This window comes from Equus quagga, chromosome 11, assembly GCF_021613505.1.
Source record: "Equus quagga isolate Etosha38 chromosome 11, UCLA_HA_Equagga_1.0, whole genome shotgun sequence".
NCBI classification, from domain to species: Eukaryota; Metazoa; Chordata; class Mammalia; order Perissodactyla; family Equidae; genus Equus; species Equus quagga.
Genome location: NC_060277.1, coordinates 90,364,607 through 90,384,422, shown reverse-complemented (window position 1 = coordinate 90,384,422; position 19,816 = coordinate 90,364,607). Strand labels below are relative to the sequence as shown.

At 52.6% G+C, this 19,816-nt stretch overlaps 1 protein-coding gene across 4 annotated transcripts in view; it reads left to right on the top strand.

Annotated features, from left to right (window-relative positions):
- The window catches only part of ABCC3 (ATP binding cassette subfamily C member 3), a 45,703-nt gene that overhangs the window by 17,918 nt on the left and 7,969 nt on the right, over positions 1 to 19,816 (top strand). For 3 of the 4 annotated variants that reach the window (XR_006890680.1, XM_046676469.1, XM_046676470.1), the window contains 18 exons: positions 2,000 to 2,177; positions 2,268 to 2,429; positions 2,981 to 3,073; positions 4,271 to 4,474; positions 4,559 to 4,705; positions 5,099 to 5,186; positions 5,592 to 5,658; positions 5,883 to 6,009; positions 6,091 to 6,267; positions 11,801 to 11,968; positions 12,294 to 12,486; positions 13,434 to 13,548; positions 13,745 to 13,892; positions 13,993 to 14,200; positions 14,467 to 14,777; positions 15,853 to 16,052; positions 16,202 to 16,328; positions 17,642 to 17,743. Coding sequence is in view for 2 of the 4 variants with exons in the window: in XM_046676469.1 (XP_046532425.1) it covers positions 2,000 to 2,177; positions 2,268 to 2,429; positions 2,981 to 3,073; positions 4,271 to 4,474; positions 4,559 to 4,705; positions 5,099 to 5,186; positions 5,592 to 5,658; positions 5,883 to 6,009; positions 6,091 to 6,267; positions 11,801 to 11,968; positions 12,294 to 12,486; positions 13,434 to 13,548; positions 13,745 to 13,892; positions 13,993 to 14,200; positions 14,467 to 14,777; positions 15,853 to 16,052; positions 16,202 to 16,328; positions 17,642 to 17,743 (2,815 nt within the window). In the remaining 2 variants the exon portion in view is untranslated. Of the gene's footprint in view, positions 1 to 1,999; positions 2,178 to 2,267; positions 2,430 to 2,980; positions 3,074 to 4,270; positions 4,475 to 4,558; positions 4,706 to 5,098; positions 5,187 to 5,591; positions 5,659 to 5,882; positions 6,010 to 6,090; positions 6,268 to 11,800; positions 11,969 to 12,293; positions 12,487 to 13,433; positions 13,549 to 13,744; positions 13,893 to 13,992; positions 14,201 to 14,466; positions 14,778 to 15,852; positions 16,053 to 16,201; positions 16,517 to 17,641; positions 17,744 to 19,816 lie in introns of all 4 variants that reach the window. The other variant, XR_006890681.1, reaches the window with a different exon arrangement.

Here is a 19,816-nt window from a genome sequence, read left to right as displayed (position 1 = left end):
GCCAGGTGGAAGTGGGCAGACCGTGTCAGAGGACGGTCCGGGCCAGGAATGAGATGGGATGGGGGACCTACTGGAGATGGGTGTGTGCGCCAGGGAGAGGGAGGGGTCAAAGGTGACCTGGGTTCTGGCCTGGGTAACTGGAGGATGACGGATCTTTTGCTAAGATGATGGACTCAGCAGGAGGAGGGGGCTGGGCACCCATATGGTGGTGAGTTGAGTCTCAGCCACATGGGCCACCCCAGGAGAGATTCCTAGCTGGCTAGTGATCACCTGTTCGGAGCCACCCAGTGGAAGCCCAGGGGCCCATATTTGTGGCTAAGCTCTCCCAGAGAGTTCATGCAGAGACCCCAGACAGAACCCTAGGGATTCTCACAGGTGAGGGGTGAGCAGAAGACTAGCTTGGAGGGGCCAGAGCTGGCAAAGAATGATGGAAGAGCAGAGCACAGAGAATGCTTGAGGGTGAGGGTTGGGGGCGTGGCCTCCAGTGAAGCAAGTTGGCCAGTAATATAGAGCCTGAGGAAGATAAGGTGGAGTTTGCTAGTGACTGTCAACAACAGAGGCTGAGACAGAGGGGAAGGGCCTGAGAGCAGGGGGTCTGCCATGGAGACAGGGGCCATGGAGGTCTAGAAACTTCTTATAAAGAAAGGTGTGTTAGTTTCCTGTAGCTGCCAGAACAAGTCACCACAAACTGTGGGGCTTAAGACAGAAATTTATTCTCACGGTGCTGGAGGGCACAAGTCTGAGATCAAGGTGTGGCCGGGGTTGGTTCTTTCTAGAGGCTCTGAGTGGGAATCTGTTCCCTGCTTCCTGGCTTCTGGTGGTTGCTGGCAATCCATGGCATTCCTAAGCTTGTGGATGCATCACTCCAGTCTCTGCCTCCATCTTCCCATGGTGTTCTCCTCTGTATGTGTGTCTGCATCTGTGCCTCTGTGTGCAAATCTTCCTCTCCTTTCTCTTATAAAGACCCTGGTAACTGGATTAGGGCCCATCCTACTCTACTATGCCCTCATCTTAATTCAATTATATCTGCAAAGAGCCGATCTCCAAATAAGGTCATGTTCACAGGCACAAGGGTTAGGTCTTGAACGTATCTTTCTGGGAGACGACTCAGCCCCCATCAGGAGAGGCCTGGCTAAGATGATGGCGGTAACTCCATGGGGCCGAGGGGAGCTTTGTCCCAACATGGAAGAGACTTGGTCATGTCAGTAGGTGAAGGTACAGGGCTGCCAGCAGAGATGAAGACACTGAAGCTGAGGAGAAAGGGGGCACTGGTGGAGCATGTTCCTGAGGAGACCGATGGGATCCAGGGCTCAGGGAGCAGGATCAGGCTCAGAAGCCACACGGACACCTCCTCTCCTGGGCCGGAGAAAAGGAAGAGGGCCAGCGTCGGGAGGGAAGTCCGTGGTCGGCAGGGAGTTCTCCATGGGTGGTTGAATGGGAAGACTTAAGTGGGTGGCTGCTGAGAGGGGTGAGGAGTGGGGACAGGTCAGAAGGGAAGAGAAGACAAGTGAAGAGGTCTGTGGCAGGGGGCGTAGGGCCCTGGAGAAGGTCACGGGCTGCTGATGTTGGAGAGGCTGGATTTGAGGGGCAAGAGTCTGAGTGGTAGTGCACTGGGCTCCAGAGCCCTCAGCAGCCCAGCAGAAGGTGCGGGAAAGTCTGATCAATGGACACATGGCATTTCTTCCTGCCATGTGGTCCAAGGAGGCAAGGAAGGCAGGCTGGTGAGGCTGGTGGTGACAGAAGTCATGGTTGGCAGGGGCCACAGTAGATAAGAATGGAGCTGAAGGCAGAAGGGAGAAGGACGGAGGGTCATGATCTTGAGGCAGCACTGAGCTGAGTCCCTCTGGCCAGGCGGGGGTGGGGAGGGCCAGCAGCCCCCACCGGAGAGGTTTCAGAGGCAGGGGCAGGGAGGGGGCTGAGGGTGAAAGGGGAGGGCAGCAGTAGAGGGAGCAATGGGGCAAGCCCTCTCCGCTCTCATGCCTCTCTCCTCCCCTCGCAGCGTCCTGATCAGGTTTATTTCAAACCCCACGGCCCCCACCTGGTGGGGCTTCCTAGTGGCCGGGCTGATGTTCGTGTGCTCCATAATGCAGACTCTGATCCTACACCAGTATTTCCAGTGCATCTTTGTAATGGCGTTGAGGATTCGCACGGGGGTTGTGGGTATCATCTACAGGAAGGTCAGCTGGAGCAGGGCGTGGAGGGCTGGGGAGGCTGGCCCCAGGGAGCTTTGGAGAGGCCCAGCCCATGACCCCGCTGTCCACCTGCAGGCTCTGGTCATCACCAATTCAGTCAAACGTGAGTCCACTGTGGGAGAAATTGTCAACCTCATGTCGGTGGACGCCCAGCGCCTCATGGAAGTTGCTCCCTTCCTCAACCTGCTATGGTCAGCACCCTTGCAGATCTTCCTGGCAATCTACTTCCTCTGGCAGGTGACTCTTGAACCCTGACCTCTACTCCCTTCCTCTAACCTTGACCTCTGTGAGAAAGGACAGAGAAGGTTCTTCTGGGTCAGCAGAGGGACTGCATAATGGACACAGGAGCTTCCCTAGATATTGGGGTGGGGGACAGGACTGCACGGATGCTGGTGTCTGCAACCGAATCTTTCTAGCCTGTGTAATTGTCCTTCTCACAGAACTCAGGGGAGGGAAGAGGGACTTTGAGGCAGGGTGGGTGTGACTCTGGCTGTCATTGTCTGTCTGTCTGTATTTGCCTTCCTGTGTGTTTGGACCCCTTCCATGTCTTCCTCTTTGTCCCTATCTGTTGTCATTATCTGATGGCCAGCTTCTTCTGCAAATGTTTTCGTCGTTAGCTTTCTCTGTGTGTTTGCTTTTCACTATCTATCTGTTTGGTTGACCATCATCGTTTGCTTCCCTCCCATTTCCACGTTTCAGGTCAATAGGCCTCTGTTTGTCTGTTGGGTTCTGTCTATATACTTTGGTTATCTGTCTATCTGTCTTAAATATCCACCATTCGTCCTCAGAACCTGGGTCCCTCCGTCCTGGCTGGAGTCGCTCTTATGGTCTTGCTGATCCCACTCAATGCAGCTGTGGCCATGAAGATCCGTACTTTCCAGGTGGGTGCAGTCAGAGCTGCCAGGTGCCTGGGGAAAGGGCATTCGCTAACCTGGGGCCTCTCACCTACTGGGCTTGCTGAGTATGGATGGCTACAAGCTGCCTTCTCAAACCTTAGCTCACTCTATCCTCGCAACAATGTGAGGGGGTGTTAGAAACACTCTCATTTTGCAGCTGAGGAACGAAGGCCCAGCGAGGTTATGATGGTCCAGAATCAGGCAGAGCTGGGATTCAAACCTGCATCTTCTGGTCTAATGAGAGTTTCTTCCACCACACCGTGCTGAGTGTAAAGAGCCAGTCATCCAGTCCTTTCTTTGCAAACATTTATTGAAGTCTGCGGTAGTTTCCCATTGCACACAGAAATGACAAACTCCCTAGGACCACCCACCAGACCCCTGCTTGCCTTGCAAGCCCTCACCTCCTGGGGTAAGGCCAAGTTTCAGCCAGTCTGGCCTTCTTTCTTTTCTCCAAAGCACCAAGCTCTGCGTGCCTCTGGGCCACCACACACACTGTTCCCTGGAATGCACTTCATCTCTTCCTTGCTTGCCCAGCTCCTCCCCTTCCTCACCTCCCAGCGTAAACTCTGGTGTCCCAGTCCCCACTCCACTATTCTCTCACGGGATCCTGTTGTTTCCCTTCAGAGTGCGCATGCTAATTCATTCCGCATTTATTCAGGGAGTTGTCTGCTTCCCATCTGCCTCCGCCATCAGACTGTCAGCTTCCTGATGGCAGGGGCCTTGTTTGAGTTGTTCATCATTATCTGCCCCACATCCAGCACATGGCGTGGCACATAGTAGATCCTCAATAAATGGAGGTTGAACAAATAAATTAATTTGGTGTGCCACATCCTGGGTTAGGGTCTGGGGGAACAAAGAGAAATAAGCCATCTATACCTTCAGGAGGCTCACAGTCTACAAAGGAAAGGACACCAAGCCTTAGAAACCCAGGGAAGGAGCAGAGGATGCTGCCTGGGAGGGTCAGTGATGGAGGCACTGAGATTGCAGCTGGATTTTTTCGGGCAGAGGAGACAGGGAGGCCAGGCTGGGCATTCCAGGCTGAGGTGCAGCAGGGCTGGAGGGAGGAAGAATGGGGAGCGGCCTGGATGCCTGCAGTGGCGGTGAGCACATGGACAGTACGAGCCCCTATGGGCAGAGGCCTGGGCAGGGGAGCGGGGCCTGCCACCGCCACTCTTTCTGCAGGTAAAGCAAATGAAGTTCAAGGACTCACGCACCAAGCTGATGAACGAGATCCTGAGTGGCATCAAGGTGCTGAAGCTGTATGCCTGGGAGCCCAGCTTCCTGAAACAGGTGGAGGGCATCCGGCAGAACGAACTCCAGCTGCTGCGCCAGGCTGCCTACTTCCACGCCGTGTCTACCTTCATCTGGACCTGCACCCCTTTCCTGGTGAGGCTCTCCCACCTCCCCGTGGCCAACCCAGCCCTCTGGGCCCAGCAGGCTCCACTCTAATGCCCATCCCCCACTCCCCAGGTGACCCTGATCACCCTCGGGACGTACGTGACTGTGGATTCAAACAACGTGCTGGACGCTGAGAAGGCCTTTGTGTCCATATCTCTGTTTAATATCTTAAAGATGCCCCTCAACATGCTTCCCCAGTTAATCAGCCTCATGGCCCAGGTAACCCGGGGTAGGGCTGGGGATTCTGCTGGCGTTACGGCTGGTTGTTTGGGACATTTAGGGTCAGGGGGCAATCCGGGGGACTTACTGGAATCGGGGTCGGGGGGATGGCTATTTGACATTGTGAAGAATTGTTTAAAGTTGAATGAGGTCATTAGAGTCCAGGGTCATTTGGAGTCAGAGGAGGTCAGGCAGCGTCTCTGGAAGCCTGAGTTCTCACAGCTTCCTCTTACCAAACTGGACCCTGTCTGTGGCGGTGCGAGCCAGAGAAGACTCAGTCATGGGAGGGGCCCCAGCGTTGGCATCTGGGCTCTCAGGGGCCCCGCCTGGCCCAGAAAGTTCGGGGCCAGCAAGGGTGGAAAGGAGTGGGGGCTGACTCACACTCTCCTGCAGACCAGCGTGTCTCTGAAACGGATCCAACATTTCCTGAGCCAAGATGAGCTTGACTTCGAGTGTGTGGAAAGAAAGACCATCGCCCCAGGTCTAGACAGCCTCTACCTGGGCTGCCCTCCGCCCAGCTCCTGCTTCAGAAAATCCTCTGTTCCACGCTTTACACTTTTCCAGCGTGGCCCTTTACTTCTTCCTCTTATCACTCTGCTTCAACACTATGGTCCGCTCTCTGCTTCTTCCAGGCTCTCTGCTCTCCTCTCCTTATCCCTCCCCAGGTCTTGCCCTCTCTCCTTCCTTCCCTCGGGCTCCCTCTGCCCTTTCCACTGCCCCCCAGCTTCTCTGCCTTCTCCCCTTGGCCCCCTCCCCCAGAGATCCCCATACCTCTCTCCTCCCCCTCCCTCAGGCTTCCTGCCCTCTCCTCCTCTTCTCCCCAGCCCTCCCTGCCTGCTGCCCCATCCCCTGGGCCCCCTGACCCTGTATACCTTGGTCTTCCCAGGCCATGCCATCACCATACATAACGGCACCTTCACTTGGGCCCAGGACCTGCCCCCCGTCCTGCACAGGTACCAGCTTCTCCCATCCCTTCTCAGCGACCTAAGTGGACTAAAGGTCAAATCAATGGCAGAACCCCCGCCTCACCCCCTAGTCTTTGGCCTGAAGAGCAGGAAAGCCTCAGCTTGCCAGGGTGGTATCTGGAAGAGAGGAGGATTTGGGTCTCTGAGTGGAAGATTGGGGACCAAAAACCTGACTGCTGTCTCTGACTGGCTCCTGGGCTCCTTGCCCCCAGCTTAAACATCCAAGTGCCAAAAGGGGCACTCGTGGCCGTGGTGGGGCCCGTAGGCTGTGGGAAGTCCTCCCTGGTGTCTGCCCTGCTGGGAGAGATGGAGAAGCTGGAAGGCAAGGTGTATATGAAGGTAAGAGGGGTAGGGACTCCTGGGAAGGGAAGCTTGGCCAGGCCTTGGGCAAACCCTGAAGTAACCTTCTCCTGTGGCCAGGGCTCTGTGGCCTACGTGCCCCAGCAGGCGTGGATCCAGAACTGCACTCTTCAGGAAAACGTGCTGTTTGGCCAAGCCCTGGACCCCAAGCGCTACCAACAGGCGCTGGAGACCTGTGCCCTGCTAGCCGACCTGGAGGTGCTGCCTGGCAGGGACCAGACAGAGATTGGAGAGAAGGTACAGGGTTCCCTCCCATCCCTCGGGGAGCTGGTATATACAGCTGCCTACCTCAACCCAGCCGAGGTCCATATATTCATTCATTCACGCAGTCATGTAATATCATGCCCAGCTCTGTGCCAGGTACTGGGGAAACAGACCTATTAGTGGGGGAGGCTGACTTTGAACAGGTAGAGGCTGTAGAATGTCCTGAGGGCCAGGCTGAAGGCCTGTGCGGGATACAGGGAGGCACTGAGTGGGGAGTCTGTGTAAGGAGAAGCATCATTGCATTTTGAGCTGAATCTTAACGGCTGAGGAAGAGGAGCTCATCGTTCATCTATTCATTCATTCATTCATCAGATTTTATTACATACCTACTATATGCCAGGTAATATTATACAGTAGTGAATATGCCAGACCAAAATCTCTGCCTTCTTATAGCTTACACTCTAGTGGGGGAAAGAGATGATAAGCAAGATAAATAAGTAAAATATATAATATTTAGCTAAATGCTAAGGGGAAAGAATAAAATGGGGAAGGGATATAGGAATATGTGTGAGGCTGTATTGGTAGGCTGGCTTCTCACTGGGAATCGGACACCTAAACAAAGTGAGGGAGTGGGCCACATCTGGGGACATGGAGCCCTATTTGGGGGAAGGGCAGTCGAGTGGAGAGAGGAGGAAGTGCAAAGGTCCTGAGGTAGAAGTGTGATTGGGGTATTCAAGAACCAGCAAGGAGGCCAGCGTGGCTGGAGTGGAGTAAGCAGGGATGAGGAAGAAGAGATGAGGCCAGTGAGGTGTTCAGGCAGCCAGGTTACATAGGGCCTTGCAGTCCACTATATAGACTGTGGCTTTTACCAAGAGGGGTGGAAAGCCTTTGAAGGGGTGAGCTGAGGAATGATGGGTAGACAGTCATTCCGGTGCAATTTGGTGTGACTGGAGGTTAGGAAGGGATGGGGAGGGTATGCAAGGCAGAACATTTACCCTAAAAACTATGGGACATCAGTGAGAGTTTTTTTTTAATTAACTTATTTATTTTTAGTTGTAAAATATGCCTGACATAAAATTTACCATCTGAACCATTTTTCAGTGTGCAGGTCAGTAGTGTTAAGTACGTTCACAAAACCAATCTCCAGAACCCTTTTCATCTTGCAAAACTGAAACTCTATGCCTACGAACCAGTAACTCCCCATATTCCCCATTCGCTTCTCCCCCCGGCCCCTGGCAGCCACCATTCTACTCCCTATTTCTATGAATTTGATTATTCTATGTACTTCCTATAAGTAGAATCAGACAGCATTGTCTTTTTGTGACTGGCTTATTTCACTTAACATAATGTCCTCAAGGTTCATCCATGTTGTAGCACGTGTCAGAATGTCTTTCCTTTTTAGGGCTAATATTCCATTTTATGTATAGACCACATTTTGTTTATCCACTCACTTGTCAATGGTCACTTGGGTAGCTTCCACCTTTTAGCTATTGTGAATAATGCTGTGGTGAACACGGGTGTGCAAAGATCTCTTAGAGCCCCAGCTTTCAATTCTTTTGAGTATATACTCAGAAGGGGAATTGCTAGATCATACGGCAATTCTATTTTTTTTATTTTTTGAGGAACTGCCATACTGTTTGCCATAACGGCTGCACTATTTTACATTCCCCCCAGCAGTGCACACAGGTTCCAACTTCACATTCTGGCCAACACTTGTTATTTTCTGTTTTAATTTTTGTTGTCATGCTTTTTTTTTTTTTTCTTTGAGGAAGATTAGCCGTGAGCTCACTGCTGCCAATCCTCCTCTTTTTGCTGAGGAAGACTGGCCCTGAGCTAACATCCATACCCATCTTCCTCTACTTTATATGTGGGATGCCTACCACAGCATGGCTTGCCAAGCAGTGCCATGTCTGCCTCCGGGATCCAAACTGGCAAACCCTGGCCCTCCGAAGTGGGACATGCAAACTTTACCGCTGCGCCACCAGGCTAGCCCCTTTTGTTGTCATTCTAATGGATGTGAGGTGATATCTCATTGGGGTTTGATTACATTTCTCTAATGATTAGTGACGTTGAGCATGTTCTCTTGTGCCTCTATATCTTCTTTGGAGAAATGTCTATTTACATTATTTGCCCATTTTCTAATCAAGTTGTTTGTTTTGTTGTTGAGTTGTAGGAATTCTTGATTTATACTGGATGTTAACCCCTCATCAGTTATGAGAGTTGCAAATATTTTCTTCCTTTCTATAGGTTGCTTTTTCACTCTTTTGATTGTGTCCTTTGATGCATATAAGTTTTTAATTTTGATGTGGTCCAATTTATCTATTTTTACTTTTATTGCCTGTGCTTTTGGTGTCATATCCAAGAAACCATCGCCAAATCCAATGTCATAAAACTTTCCACTCTGTTTTCTTCTAAGAGTTTTATAGTTGAAGCTCTTTTAGGTTTTTCGTTTGTTTTTATCCTAAAGATTTCAGTGTATTTTCTCAAAACGAAGACATTATCTTAGGCAATTATAGTTGGACTATCGAAATCAAGAAATTTAACATTGATACAATATTGTTATCTAATTCACTGTCTGTGGTCAAATGTTGTCCTGTGTCCCAGTAATGTCTTTTTTAGCTATTTTCTTTCCTGGTCTAGGATCCAATTCAGGATCATGGCTTTGTATTGCGTTGTCATCTTTCTTTATTCTCTATCAGTCTGGATAATTCCTCAGTCTGTCTTTCATGACCTTGACACTTTTGAAGACTGCAGGCCAGTCATTTTCTAGGATGTCTGTCAATTTGAGCATGATTAGATTCAGAGTACAGTCATGCCCCACACGGTGATGTTTCTGTCAATGATGGACTGCACATATGACAGGGGTCCCCTAAGATTAGTACCATGTAGCCTAGATGTGTAGTAGGCTACACCATCTAGGTTTGTGTAAGTACTGTATTTCTAGGTTCTTCTGGAGGGTCTGAGAATTAAATTGACATAAGACAGATTAACAGGAGACAAACAAATGAAAGTTTAACAACAGGTGTACACGGGAGAAACCCAGGAAAACTGAGTAACTTGCCAAACTGGCTGAAACCCTCACCTTAAACACCATCCTCAGATAAAGACAAAAGAAGGTGGTGGGGGTGGGGAGAGTCAGGGGGTTCAAGGGGAAGGAAGGCAACTCACAGGTAGGTGAAAAGGAGCAAACTCTGGAGAACAAGTAGTGTTTGGCCACACAGAAACAGAAGAACACAGAGGGGAGCCCAAGAAACAGGCTTTTCTAGGTTCCTCCCTCTCTACCACCTAGTTCATGTTACGCTAAGGCCATACTGCTTCCTGAGACAGGTTTTTTTTAATCTGACTTCTTTTAGGAAGTTAAGAGGGAGGTAAGGAGAAAAACTTTCTGAGTCTTTTGCTTCTTAAAAATAACCAGCCTAAAATAATCCTCATGTTAAAGAGACACATTTTCGGGTGGCAAATTTTATTCCCTGTCAGTTCACCCTATGATATTAGCACAATAATGAAATCAGCTAACAATGCATTTCTCAAAACATCCTCCCCATGATGAAGTGATGTGTGACTGTATATGTCTTTTGGGGAAATATACCAAGGAAATGATGTTATGTCCTCCTTGGTGCATCATATCAGGAGGCACATGATGTTGGTTGGTGCCTTATTGACAATGTTAACTTTGATCACTTGATTGAGATGGTATCTTTTTTTTTTTTAAAGATTTTTTATTTTTTCCTTTTTCTCCCCAAAGCCCCCCGGTACATAGTTGTATATTCTTTGTTGTGGGTCCTTCTAGTTGTGGCATGTGGGACGCTGCCTCAGCGTGGCTTGATGAGCAGTGCCTTGTCCTCGCCCAGGATTCGAACCAACGAAACACTGGGCCGCCTGCAGCGGAGCACACGAACTTAACCGCTCGGCCACGGGGCCAGCCCCTGAGATGGTATCTTTCATTGATGATTTTATTTCATAACTTTCATTGATGTTTCTTGCCTAAATCAATGTTTACTGTGATTTTTGCCAAACAGTGATTTCCTAACTCCTTAGTTATTGGTTGGCATTCTACTCTAAGAGAGAGCTTTGGGGCTGGCCCGGTGGCGCAGCAGTTAAGTGTGCATGTTCCGCTTCTCAGCGACCCGGGGTTCGCCGGTTCGGATCCCGGGTACGGACACGGCACTGCTTGGCACACCATGCTGTGGTAGGCGTCCCACATATAAAGTAGAGGAAGATGGGCATGGATGTTAGCTCAGGGCCAGTCTTCCCCAGCAAAAAGAGGAGGATTGGCAGCTGTTAGCTCACGGCTAATCTTCCTCAAAAAAAAAAAAGAGAGAGAACTTCTCCCTCCTTCCCCATTTTTTACTTATTCATTAATTTCTTTATATCAATATTAATTTCTCATGGATTCTGATTTAATTCCATGGGTTATCATCCATTACTATCATTATTTATCTTGATGCTCAACTTGTCAGTGAAGGGTTTTAAGCAGGGACGTGAATTGCATTTTGAAAAGTTGCCCGGACTGCATTGTGGAGGGGCCTAAGGGCACAGGAACCAGTGAGGAGGCTCTCCTGATGGTCTGGGGGAAGTGATGAGGGTCTGAGCCTTGAGGTGGGCATGGGAAACTTTTAGGTAGGAGTCCGAAGTTATAGGAACCCAGAGAAGGCCTCCACGTCTGACTCAACTCCTTCCCGTCACTCCTGGACCCACGCTGACCTCGCACACGCAAACCTAATTTAGTGCCCAGCACATAGTAGGCACTCAAAAAGGGCTGGTTGGTTGAATGCAGGCATGCTCGCATGCCTCAGTCACTACAGCTGCATGTCCACCCCCTGCTTCTCCCCAGAAGCTCCAGCTCCCACCCCATACTTGCTCTCCCCAGGGGTCAATTTCTAAGGGTACCCTGAAGAACTGGGCCCTGAGGAAAGCGGGTGGTAGGAGAGCAGGCTGTACCTCTGGGGTCTACCCTCTGGGCCCAGCCCTGCCACTGTGTGCCTCAGTTTATCCATCAGGGGTTAAAGGAGAGATCTTACCTCCCCGCGGCACCTGAAAAATCTCAAGGTTGATGAATTCTGGGGTTGATGCTGGGTTTCCATCCTTGCTTCTGCCCTCAATAGTTCAGGACCTTGAACAAAGTCATTAACATCTTGGGCTCTAATTTCTTCATCTGGAAAGTGGGGCTGATGATACCTCCCTGGAAGGACTGACATGAGGACCAAATGAGATAGTTGTTACGAAAGTCACCTGAGGACTGTATGGGCGATGGGAGATTAAAAAGTCTATTAAGGACCTCCTGGGGATTTCTAGCCTCCCAGTGTTGGAAGATGGCAGGCAGGGAACCCACCTGGGTAGGGTGGTGGAGCCAGGGGAGCAGGATGTCCTCACTCACCCTGGGAGGACTCAGAGCCACTACCCCTTCCTCTGTGGCCTCAGAGCTTCACAGGGACAGGATGAGGCATGTGAAATGTGGATTCAGTCATCTCCCTTGCTGAATGGCAGTGGACAGGGCCCTTGTCCCCCTTGTCCCTGTCTGACTCCCTTCTACTCAGCCCATTCCTCCCCTCCCTCCTCCATCCAGGGCATTAACCTGTCTGGGGGCCAGCGGCAGCGGGTCAGTATGGCCCGAGCTGTTTACAGTGCTGCCGACATTTTTTTGCTGGATGACCCACTGTCAGCTGTGGACTCCCATGTGGCCAAGCATATCTTTGACCAAGTCATCGGGCCAGAGGGTGTGCTGGCAGGCAAGGTGAGACCCGCAGGAGGCTAAGGGGACTAAGGTGAGACCTAGGACCCTAGAAGAGAACGGGTGGGAGGCCAAGGGGTTTGTGTGAGACCTGGAGGTGTGGAAGGCCTGAGAAGCAGGAGTGTGGGTTGGGCGGAAGGAGAAACCCACAGTGGGGGGGACACACTCCAGAGGCACTGAGCCAGCTGGGGGTGTGAGCATGGGGTGAGTCACTCGTGTGCCTGTCCATGCTCCTGGGCACACCGGTGCCTCTCACTCCACGGCCTCGTGCCTGTGCAGTGGGCGTGCCGAGGGTGCTAGGAGTGATAGCCTGCTGTCTCCTCCCCAGACGCGGGTGCTGGTGACGCATGGCATCAGCTTCCTGCCCCAGACAGACTTCATCATAGTGCTGGCTGACGGACGGGTGTCTGAGGTGGGCACCTACACAGCCCTGCTGCAGCGCAACGACTCCTTTGCCAACTTCCTCCGAAACTACACACTGGATGACAATGGGGAGCACCTGGAGGAGGACAGCAGGGCCGGTAGGTGCCATCCCTGGCCCTGCGTGTTCCTACGCCTTCCCAGCGTCCCCTCTGTCTCGGGGCCTCTGAGTGTCTCTGGACAGGCCCAGTGTTGTACAGGGGAGGTTCTGGGCAACTTGGACCACCTGTGTGGCAGTCAGACATCCCCAAGAGGGAAAGGGAACCAGATGTGGTCAGCTCCCTCCTCCCCCTCTTCCCTAACTGGGTGACCCCCACCCGCAGCTCGGGTCTCAGAGCCTTAGTTTTCCCAAGCGTCAAAAGGGCATGAGAACCCAGCTTGGACGGCAAGGCTGTTTCACAGATAAATTGTAAATATGCAAGTGCTGGGAAAAGTCATTTGTTTATCAATAAATATTTATTGAGGAATTACTATATCTAGGCACTGAGAGAGAGCAGCGAACAAACAGAAGACTCCCTGTGCTCGTGGAGCGTATGGAAAGCCCCGGGCTCACGAGAGCACCGTGTGGCCCAGTCCTGGCTCCCCCACCCCAGACTCTGCTGGCTCACAGCCCTTCTCCTGAGTTTTTTGCTGTATATACAGCTAACATGTCTTGAGCATTTCCTAAGTGCTATGCCCCCCGCTAAGCACTTGACACACATTCTTTGCTTCGGTCCTCACAGTGACAATGACACGATGAGGCAGGTACTGTTCTTATCTTCATTTTACCTGCCTGCCTACAGTGACGCAGTGAGGATTTGAGATTTAAGCTCAGCCTGTCTGACTCCAGAGCCCAAGCTCCTAACCCTTGTATTTGAGTCCCCTTCTCCAGGGTCTCCAATGGGAAGTTTTTCTTCTGTCTAACCTAAGTCTTTCTTGCTGCCCTCTCAATGCTCTCTTCTGTCATGCTTGTCCATTCGGGCCTCGTCGTTGGAGTGGGGATTGGGGGATACCAGGGGCTTTCAGGGAGCTAGCTGGCCTCTGTCTCCTTCCTCCCAACCCACTGCAGCTTTGGAGACTGTAGACGACGAGGAGATGCTGCTGATTGAAGACACGCTCAGCAGTCACACGGACATGATGGAGAATGAGCCAGTCATGTATGAGGTCCAGAAGCAGTTTATGAGGTGAGCTCCTGAGCTCTCAGCACCCTGGGAGGCTGCCTCAGGGCTCCCCAAGCCCTGCCAGGGTGGGTGCAGGTGGTTGTATTCCCTGACGCTCACACCCCGGGCCTCTGGCTGCAGCCTGAACCCTCCTCCTGGGGCTCTGTCCTGTGGGTGTGTTGGAGGCCTCCTCTCTGGGCCTGACCAGCTGCCTCCACAGACAGCTGAGTGCCATGTCCTCGGAAGGGGAGGGCCAGGGTCGGCCTGTGTCCCGGAGACGTGTGGGTCCAGCAGAAAAGGTAGTGCCCGTAGCAGAGGCGAAGGCAAGCGGGGCGCTGATCCAGGAGGAGAAGATGGAGACAGGCACTGTGAGTAGGGTGGACAAGGAGGGCTGGAGAGGGTGGGCAGGCCCCCAAAAGTCCCCGGCCTCACAGGTGTCCTCTGTCCCTGACTGCCATTGCTGTGCAGGTGAAGCTGAGTGTGTTCTGGGATTATGCCAAGGCCATGGGACTCTGTACAACACTGGTCGTCTGTCTGCTGTATGCGGGTCAGAGTGCAGCTGCCATTGGGGCCAACGTTTGGCTCAGCGCCTGGACTAACGAGGCCATGGTGGACAGCCGCCAGAACAACACCTCCCTGAGGCTGGGTGTCTATGCCACCTTGGGAATTCTGCAAGGTGAGCCTACAGAGAGACCTGGAAGGGGCTCCATTTGCCCCTTCCTCACCTCAGGGCTCCTAGGTCCCCCAGCCATGCCCTTGCCTCTGAGTCTCCCTCCACCATCATAGCCCTGGTGCCACCCAATGCCTCCTTAACCCACCCAAGTGGTCCCCTCGCCTCTGAGCCCACCTAGCCCACCCTGGCGATCCCCTCTCTCAGAACCTGCCCCTGCATGCCCACCACCTGGCCTAGGTGAGTGAGAGTCCCTCTGTCTCCTCCAACAGGGTTCCTGGTGTTGCTGGCAGCCGTCACGATGGTGGTGGGCAGCGTCCAAGCTGGGCGCTTGCTTCACCAGGCGCTGCTACACAACAAGATGCGCTCACCACAGTCCTTCTTCGACACGACGCCCTCAGGCCGTATCCTCAACCGCTTCTCCAAGGACATCTATGTCATCGATGAGGCTCTGTCTCCCGGCATCCTCATGCTGCTGGGTACCTTCTTCAATGCACTCTCCATCCTCGTGGTCGTCATGACCAGCACACCGCTCTTCACGGTGGTCATCCTGCCCCTGGCTGTCCTCTACATCTTGGTGCAGGTGCGTGGCATGCCGGTGGGCGTGGCTCTCGTGTGGGCGGGGGACCAGGGGTGGGATGTAGGGAGGCCGGACTCCAGCATCACAGCTGAATTTGCTTAAGGACAATAGTAGTCAGTTACTCACCTCTTTGAAACTTCTTTTTATCACCTGCAAAATAGAGAGACTCATGGAACCTACCTCATAGGGCTGTTGTTGGATAAAATGAAACCCTTGCAAATTGTGGCTGGCCCTGGAACTCCGGATGCTGGCTGTTTTTTAGTAAAATATTAAGTTTGAGACATATTATCCTTCCCATCTTTTTACACCTGTCTAAACATGGATGTGTATGTATGTTCTAAGACATATGAGCTGATAACATTCAGATCCAGCTAACTGTAAAAGGCATTTGCATTGCTGAGCCCCTAGCTTGCCAGGACTAATCAATTGATGAAGGTCATCCACGAGGTGGCCGGAAGCTCAGCCCCTGTGTACAGAGACCCTGGTCTGGGCTGTGCTAAGTGTTGGGGCAGGGGACCCCCAGATATACATTCTATATGGCCCTCGCCATCTTGGGGCCCACAGGGTAGAAGATGGAAGCCGTAGACAGAACCATGTTTTTGTGGGGCTGAAGTGGGGCTGAGGTGGGGAGAGTCTCTTGAAGAAAAAGAATACAAAATTATCTTCTTTTTGCACATTTTGCAAAATTTTGACTGTGTGAGAACACTGCTAGGGCCCTTAGTGGAGTAGGCATATTCGCTGACTTAGGAGGCCGTGCAAGTTCAGTGCTGTAATCCAGGGCCCCACAGAGGGGGCGGGGGTCAGGAACTGAGAGGGAATCACAAAAGGCTTTGTGGAGGAAGTGGCCTGGAAGATGGAGCAGAGATGAGCAGAGAGAAAGCGGGGAATGAGTTCACGGAGCCACATCAGAACCCCAAGTCTTGAGTCCTTGCAGGTAGCAGGAGGGAGCAAGGTCTAATGCAGGAGTGGGGCTGTCTGGGAAGAGGCCCGGGGGAAATGGATGGGTTCAGAGGACATGTAGGACTGAGTTGGGGGTCGCACAGTTCTGACCCCAAGCTCTTTCTCCATCCTCTGTCAGCGCTTCTATGCAGCCACATCACGGCAACTGAAGCGTCTGGAATCGGTCAGTCGCTCGCCCATTTATTCACGCTTTTCGGAGACGGTAACTGGCTCCAGCGTCATCCGGGCTTATGGCCGCAGCCAGGACTTCATAGCCCTCAGTGATGCTACAGTGGACACGAACCAGAGGAGCTGCTACGTCGATATCGCCTCCAACCGGTCAGAAACCTGCCCCCCTTACTCCCGGCCCCTCCAGGAGTTCCCACCAGGGTCTCTGTGGTTCTGGGTCCTAGCCCCTCCTTCCCCTCAAACAGAAAACTGGCCCCTTCCTGCACCTGCCCCACTTCCTCCCTGTCTGATCCCCACAGGTGGCTGGGGGTCCATGTGGAGTTCACGGGGAACTGTATTGTGCTCTTTGCTGCCCTCTTTGCTGTGATTGGGAGAAGCAGCCTGAGTCCGGGGCTGGTGGGCCTTTCTGTGTCCTATGCCCTACAGGTACGCAGGGCTCCGGGCCCCAGGGCAGGGCCACCTCTAGGGCGGAGGACACACAGGTGTCCCAGACATCACCTGAGCACCTCACTCTGCCCGGTGTGGGGACCAGCCACAGATTCTGCCCACCAGGACTGTGAGCTCCCAGTGCCGCGTGGAGTGCCACTCCCACCAGCAGGGAACTGTAATGCAGGGTGAGCAGGTCTCTGTGGAGGGAGGAACAAAATGTTGTAAGAACGTGGCGGAGAGTCTCGACCTGGGGTGTTGGAGAAATGATCTTGGAGCTTGGCCCCAAAAGACAACCTGAATTTGTCCTGCCTGTGCACAAGATCTAGAAGGTCAACCCTGACAGAGGCCCTGGGCGGGGAATCCCCCTCGTTTCACACACCCACAGAGAAAGTACCTGGAGAAGGTGACCGGAGCTGGGGCTGGAGGTTGGGCAGGTCACTGTGATATCAGCCTATAGTTTCAAAGGGTTAAATAATTACCAATGGACTTTGTGCGAATCAGATCACCTTTTTGATGCCTCAAGTGGCTCAAGTCTTGAATGCTCTGGTAAACAAAGGACAATCCAGACACATCTTCATCTCACACTTTAATGTACACATGAATCAGGGAGAGCTTGTTAAAATGTAGGTTCTGGTACAGTAGGCCTAGAATAGGGCTCAGGATTCTGCATGTCTATCAAGACTCCTTGGGGCCAGCCACGTGGCTGAGTGGTTAAGGTCACACGCTCTCCTTCCCACAGCCCAGGGTTTCGCTGGTTCACCACTCGTCAGGCCACGTTGAGGCGGCGTCCCACGTACCACAACTAGAAGGACCTACAACTGAAAATTCACAACTATGTGCTGGGGGGATTTGGGGAGAAAAAAGCAGAAAAAAAAAAAGAGGATTGGCAACAGTTGTTAGCTCAGGTGCCAATCTTTAAAAAAAAGAAAAAGACTCCTTGGTCCACAAAGTGTGGTCCAGGGGTGAGTCACGTCAACATGGTCTGGGAGGTTGTTAGAAATGCAGAATCTCAAGTCCCACCACAGACCTACTGAATCAGAAGCTGCATTTCAACGAGATCCTCTGGGAAGTCTTTCTTATACATATTAATGTTGAGAATCACTGGGCTGGGTGGCCATTAGTTAAATCTGCATTGCCACTGCCTGAGGTACAGTTGTGATGAGAGCCCCAGGTGGCACCCCTGTGGACTTGCCTAGGCCCACCTGGGTCATAGATGGGACAGGAGCATAATCAGGGAGTCTGAACTCCTCCCAAAGCTGTTGCAGAGGGAGGGAAGATCACGCTACCCATGACCCAGTCCCTTTGGCCAGGTGACATTTATTCTGAACTGGATGATCCGAATGATGTCAGCCTTGGAGTCTAATATCGTGGCCGTGGAGAGAGTCAAGGAGTACTCCAAGACGGAGACGGAGGTGCGTCCGGCAGAGAGCCTGGGGCAGGGGGAACCTAGAATTGCTGGGGAAGGGTGCTTGGTGGCCCGCCATCCCTGTAGCCCAAGGCCCGGTGTGCAGGCGGCTCTTTCCTCGTTCATTTAACCCTTATCGAGCATCAGCCAGGTCTGTGCTAGAAGGTGCAGAGGGTCCAGAGCTGAGCAATGTCGGCTCTGCCCTCAGGCAGATTGTGAGCCAGTGGGAGCGGTAGGACAGTGCGGGGCTCTGCAGTGGAGGACAGCAGCCTTGCGTGGTGCACCCAAAGAGGGCACATATGGGGGGGTCATTCAGCTGGGGTGAGCAAGACAGGTAAGCATTCCAGCCAAGGACATCCGCCTGGATGAAGGAGCGGGGGTGGGGCGGCGTGCCCTTTGTTGGGGAAGGGAAGTTGTCCTCCCCTGGGGGCGCAGACTTTTCTCCGCCCGCTCCCTCCCGTGGTTGCACCACAGGCTTCTTCATGTCCAGAAGCTGTACCATCTCTGAGATCTTAACGTCAAGCGTCCCACTTTCAGACCACCCTTCTCATCCCCCCTGGATCACGTGTTCCACACCCTCCGCTGACCCAGTACTTTGTCCTCATTGGGACCCCCAATCCCGTCACCTGCCTTTATCCCTCTATCCATCAGCTCATCTAGCCTGGATCCTATGTTCCACCACTGCCGCTGCTCTCAACGCCCCTGCCCTTCTCCCTCTCAGTTATACTCACCTACGAAACCCCGCCTCAGGTGCCCATCTGTCTACCTTCTACGTGCCTGCACGGAGCAGCTGAAACCTTGCTGGAGGACCTCACTGCTTCTACTTCCAGTTTATAACCACACACCACTGCTGGGTATTCCTGCTTTTCTTCCCCAGGAAGCAGGTGTTCCCACTCTCAGAAAGATCTGTTCTGAACATTTTTTCCTCAAACCCCCACACCTCCTTCTCCCTTGTGCTCATCCTTCAGCCTTGCCTGACAGGTCAATGAGAAAATAGGTAATAAGGTGTGAACTCCCTTGACCTTCCTGCCTCCAGATTTTCAAACCTGCCTGTGGTCCTTTCACCTTCTTCCTTTCTCTTTTAACAGGAAGTGGCCCTCCTTGTTTCAAAGTCCACTCCTTCTACTTTGCACCCAAGGACTCACTTCCTCCATTACACCCTCCATCTCCTACATGGTCCGTCTTGCTCCCTCTGTTGGATGATTCCCACTCACATGCAAAAATATGCCATCATATCTTCCACTTAGACACACAAACCAACCCGCCCTTTCCCCTACATCCTACTGCCCCATTTCTCTGGTCTCTTTTGCCACGCAGCTTGCTTTAAAATATGGTCCACACATGTTCTCCCCACTCCCATCACCCTTGAACTCATCTGCCTCCTGCAACCTGGAGGAAGGACCCCTCCCTTCTTCTTGGAAGGCCCTCCCTCATGGCTTCTGTGACCCCAGCTCTGGCCCTGTCAGTCTCCACTGAGCTCCCCGCCCCACCCCCCACCCGCCTGGCCTCTCCTGGCCCTACGGCCTCCACCACCCCTGCCTTCCCCCGGCATCCCCCATCATCCCCCCAGCCCCACACTCTCTAGGAGCTTCAACTTCTCCCTCTTCATGTCTCGTGTTCCCATTTTCCCCTGTCTGTTCACATGATCCTGTCTCCATATCCTAAAAAATTCTGCCCCCCACCCTGCTGCCCCTTCTTTGACACCTTCTCCTCCTCGAGAGCCCTCTCTGTCGGCTGCCTTGCTTTCTGTGTGCTCACAGGCTGGCTTCCCCCATCTCGAAGCAGGGCTGGCTTCGTGGGTGTGTGTGTGTGTCAGGCACACAGGTCCCCCTGCTCAGAAGGGCCTCATGCTTGGTTTGACACTCTGCTGTCACCACCTGGACATTCTTCATAATTTTTGAACAAGGAGCCCCACCTTTTCATTTTGCACTGGGCTTCCCAAATTATGTAGTTGGTCCTGTCTCGAAGTTACCGTATCTTACGCCCAACTTATTCTGACACCCTTCTAACTAGCCTCCCTGTTTCCACCCTCCCCTCACCCTTTCCCTCACAGCAGCCAGAGGCATCCTTTAAAACCACA